Genomic DNA, 4493 nt, shown 5'->3' with positions numbered 1-4493 from the left:
TCCTCACCCCCCTCTGTACCATCACACAACAGCTGTTCCACTCCCAAGGAGACTGCTCTACCCAGAGAGGAGCGAGCGGCCTGATGCCCATGCAAGTAAAGGACCCAGCTTCCAGAGAGCTGTCGGGGAGGAGTGCAGAGGCTCTACAATTTGGGGCCTTGCATTTTATTCATCAGACATTGACTTATTCTAAATGCAGAGGCGCAAACTGGGATTTCTTACCCAACACATAAGTTTTCAATCATACCAAAAAAAAAAAAAACCCTCCACAACACAATGAACCATATGTTCACCCTGATTAGGTTTGGTTTTCCTGTATAATCTCTCCCAACACTGTGCAGACTACCACTGCTTGAGGCTTCTCTGTGCCAGGAGTGGGGCGTATGTGATCATCTCAGCGTAGTGACACTGTACCCCTAAGCAAGGGTGCACTTATCCCAATTTTTAGAAAGAAGTGGCTCAAGGTCTCCTGGCAAATTGGCTTAATCACTATTCTCCCCACCCCCACTGCAGGAACAATATTTAAACCCCGAGATCCACTGAAGTTGATGAATTTGCTGCAGGTGGCGGAGCTGAGGATCAGGCCCTCTGGGTGATTACAGAGCCCCAGCAGCCCAGGAAGCTTCCCACTTCCCAACCAAGTATCCCATCCGTAAAGTGAGTCCTGTAGCAAGGCTAGAAGCAAAGACAACAGTGCTGCCTTGCTGAGCCGAGGAGCACTAATGAGGTACCGACCACAGAAAGGGGGCTTTAGAAGATTTCCCAAAAACAAACAGGAGAAGCTTAGCAAGGAGGCTAAGGGTAGGACTCATAGGTCAGATTGCCTCTAAGTCCTGGGTCCTAACATCTGGAAAGTGGAAGGCGACTGACTGCTTTAATCGCATTGTCAAAGAGTGAAATAAACGCTAAACACACAGTATACGTTGCAAGTAAGTCAGTATATTCTTTATTACTGTCACGTCATTGTTCACCTGGGCTCATGCAGCAGTGTCAGCTGAACCATGCGTGTAACTGCAGAGATGGCCCAGGCTGCAACAGCTATAGGATTATGCAAAAAGTTTCTTTTCCAACATCTCTTGGGGGTGCACCAGGGGGTGTCTCTTGCTCTACCCACTGCTAGCATGCCTACCTGGTCCCTAAAGCTTCCCAGACCCACATCAGTAAGCGGCAGGCACTGCCTTTCTGGACAAAAGGGACTACTACAATGACTTCCAACTCTGTCTCACACTCCTTGGACCACTGGTGTGGAGGAGGGAGACTCAGCCTCCAGGCTGGAGGGGGATAAGATAGAGACAGGCAAACTTGACTTGTCTGATTACTGGAACAGTGGCTTCTAAAGTCTTGCTAGATTGTTTTCACGGAGCTGCTAACTACAGAGTAAAATATTGGGAGTGAGGACAGACTCTGAAATTGGCGACTACCTTGACTGACCACCTGTGAAGGGCAGACCCGATAACAGCAGCATATAGACAAGCCAGGACTGTCACCCCACCCTTGTGTACTGCAAAATAAATAACAATCCGTTACTGTACACTATTTACAGGGCAGGAGTCCTGAGCTTCTACTTTGGATTAATACTGCACACTCTCCTGCAGGCACAGAGCCAGGGCCCGGGAATAAAAGAAACTCAAGGGTGTGCCTTTACTTCTAACTCTGGGGCAAGCTGCACTTCTCCCAGATCCGGGGAGGCAGTATGTGAGTCAGGGAGGCACTGTTGATGGACACCAGCATCTGCAGCTTGCCCAGACAGTCCTGCAGTGCGGCCTCCGGGTGCTCTCCCAGGCGAAGGTCCAGCGGATGGGGGAGCTGCAGCATGCGATCAGCCAGCGCCAGGCAGCAGATGGCCAGCAGGGAAGGTGTGTAGTTGGTGAAAGCATAATCAGCCAGGCTCAGCTCCGCCACTCCCCGAGCCAGGGTTTGAGCCTCCAGGGCTCCAGTGACCTCAACCTGCCCCGCCTCCACGCGAACGTGAGTGAAGTGCTCCAGGAAGAAGTTGATGGTGGGTGCGCCCAAGCTGAAGCGCAGCTTGTGTAACACGATGCACTCAAGGTTGCACAGCTGTTGCCGGGAGAAAACGCCACCGCACAGGGCTAGGAGCTGTTTCACGCGAGGTGGGTGCACCTCTACCTGCAACAGAGTGCACTCTAGGTTCCGGCCTGGAGGTTTCCTGGACCCCAAGCGCGCCCCACCTTAAATCAGGGAGAAAACTGGGACTTGAACCTCCAGGCAGCCTCACCTTTCCACGACTCCACCTTTAAGCCACGCATGGTTGCTTTTGGTACAGCTTCTCTAGCTCTAGCTCCAATCCAACTTCAAAAAAGTGTGTGTGTGTGTGTGTGTGTGTGTGTGAGAGAGAGAGAGAGAGAGAGAGAGAGAGAGAGAGAGAGAGAGAGAATGAAAATGAAAAAGCCATGTTTTCCAGAGACTTAGAAATGCCACAAAGTTTTGTGTGGGAGGCGGGCTACAGCCTGTCTCTTCGAGGTCTGAAAGGACTGGTTATTTTACTCCGCGTGAAAATATACGAAGTTAAGGCTATGGCGTATAAAGACCTGCGAGCATCTGCCTAGATGCGTCTAGCCCCCAACCCTGAACCATGCACGACTGGAGAGGTTGCCTCCAAACACATCCCACCCTACGCCTGGTGGAGGTACCTGCTTGCAAGCGATGAGCAGACAGGTGACCCCGAGCAGCTGGAAGCAGTCTGCAGCTACTGGGGTGGTAAGGAGGAAACGGTCCAGAGTGTTCACCGTCAGGCACAGCGACTCGAATGAGAGGCCGAATTGGCGGTGGACTGGCAGGAGCCAGCTGAGCAGTTTACAGCGGGATTGTGCGGTCACCTGCCAGGAGGGAGAAAGGAAGTGTGCTGCAGCAAGGGACCAATAATTCAGGGAGTTTCCCCGAATGGAGGTAGAGAGGAAAAGGCTAAATGCCCTGAAAAATGGAAAACACGTGGAGTGCGGGCCTGGCTGAGTCTCGGAACGCGTGGGCTCGAGCTCAGTACTGTACGGAGGGCGTGCATCAGGGGTGGGGGAAGGGTCCATTTGTAGATGTGCAAACAAGCTTAGGAGTTAGGGCTCTAACCTAGAAACTTTCGGACTTTTCCGCACTCTAATAAACTCCTCTACCCCCTGGAACTAAAGCAAAGACTTCAGCTATTCACACCCCCCACTTTTCTCCATCTAGAGTGAGGCCAGTGGCCCAATGCTCTAAGATCCCCATTGCTCCTATTTATGACAGAAAATGGGCTGCAACGACTAGGGCGCTGCGAAGGGAGACAGCAGCAAAGGAGAAAGCGAGCCTGAGAGATGTGAAGCGCTATGGCCGGGGTCTGGCTTTGTCAACCGCCTCACTTGTGGCTGTCGCGCCAGCGACTCCCGCGGATGGAAAAGGCTCTCCTGTGCCTTGCGAAAATCGTAGCAGCTCTGACCGTAGTCTCTGAAGGTCTGGAGATCTAGAGCGGTCAAGGGCTGGGTAGGACTGAGTAAGGAGCTGCAGTCCCGCGCCGCAGACGCCACAGGGCTGTCCGCGCCGTCCGAGCTAGAGCTGGGGGACTCGAAAAGGTCACAGACGCCGGAGTCTCCCGGGAGCGAACACGCGTTCAGCGGCCGCAGTGGCTCCTTCCTCCGGAGGCGCGGGCGTCTGCTCTTCTTCACTGGGGCGCGGAGGTTCTGATGGTTGTCCCGCCTTCCGGCTGCCGCAGCGGGGCTGGCCGGGCTGGCAGGACAAGGCGTCACCATGATACAATCGGGTAGACGCTCTGGCGTCCACAACGCCCGGCTACGGCGGGCCTTGAACGCCAGTGCGAGGGGTGGCAGAAGGATCCGGTCCAGCTGCTAGCGCAGCTCTAAGTAGCCGGCCTGAGCCTTCCCTCCACCACTCCCCCCGGCCTCTCACTGGCTGAGCCCTGAGCGGTCCCCGAGCCGCGCTTTCCCCGAGGCGGAGCCACTCCCCTCGCGTGCCCGCAACGCGCGGCCACAGCGGGGGCACAGGGGGGCAGGAGGCGTTGCAACTCGCGCCTCGCACCCGCCTTCAGCTGCGGCTCCGCGCGCGTCTCGCGTCACCCTGGCAACCGCAGCCCGGGTCCTGAGGCCAGCTGCGCGCGCTGAGTGAAAGAGCTTGAAGACCACGGCCCACCCAGGTGAGCGCTTCAGGAACAAAGGGAAAAGCTGCTCCCAGGAGACAGGAAAGGGACTGGGCAGCTTTTTGTCCTTGGTTAGATCGTCTGGCCTGGTGTGATCATCTATGCTGACCTTCACCCAGATTGGTCAGCATCTGAACTCCCTACCAAGATCGGGCTAGGACTGTGAACTCGTTTTTGTCTATTTTATTTCATTCCCACTGGTCTCGGGCAGCAGAGCTTTGACCTATTTCTCGCATCTGCTAAGTATGTAAGTGGGAGCCAGGCCAGCCAGCCAGGTATTTATGATCCAACAACATAAAAAAAGTGCCTCAAACGATCGCACAGGTCCACTGCCCTCTGGATACCCAGTTAT

At 54.7% G+C, this 4493-nt stretch overlaps 1 protein-coding gene across 1 annotated transcript; it reads right to left on the bottom strand.

The window, feature by feature from the left end:
* Positions 1-1009: 1009 nt before the first annotated feature.
* On the bottom strand, positions 1010-3742 carry Ccno (cyclin O). Its single transcript, XM_005356808.2, has 3 exons — positions 3351-3742; positions 2652-2837; positions 1010-2127 (listed from the first exon to the last, which is right to left on the bottom strand). The coding sequence occupies exons 1-3, from the start codon at positions 3735-3737 to the stop codon at positions 1648-1650; spliced, it is 1053 nt and encodes a 350-aa protein (XP_005356865.1). The 5' UTR covers positions 3738-3742; the 3' UTR covers positions 1010-1647.
* Positions 3743-4493: the final 751 nt, after the last annotated feature.

This window comes from Microtus ochrogaster, chromosome 19 (genome assembly GCF_000317375.1).
Source record: "Microtus ochrogaster isolate Prairie Vole_2 chromosome 19, MicOch1.0, whole genome shotgun sequence".
Taxonomy (NCBI): domain Eukaryota; kingdom Metazoa; phylum Chordata; class Mammalia; order Rodentia; family Cricetidae; genus Microtus; species Microtus ochrogaster.
This window is presented reverse-complemented; position numbering and strand designations above follow the sequence as displayed.

Coding starts and splice junctions, on each gene's coding strand:
- Ccno (XM_005356808.2), bottom strand. CDS start 3,737: ATGGTGACGCCTTGTCCTGCCAGCCCGGCCAGCCCCGCTGCGGCAGCC. Junction 2,838..3,350: donor CGCTGGCGCGACAGCCACAA/GTGAGGCGGTTG, acceptor CCCTCCTGGCAG/GTGACCGCACAATCCCGCTG. Junction 2,128..2,651: donor TGCTCATCGCTTGCAAGCAG/GTACCTCCACCA, acceptor ACTCTGTTGCAG/GTAGAGGTGCACCCACCTCG.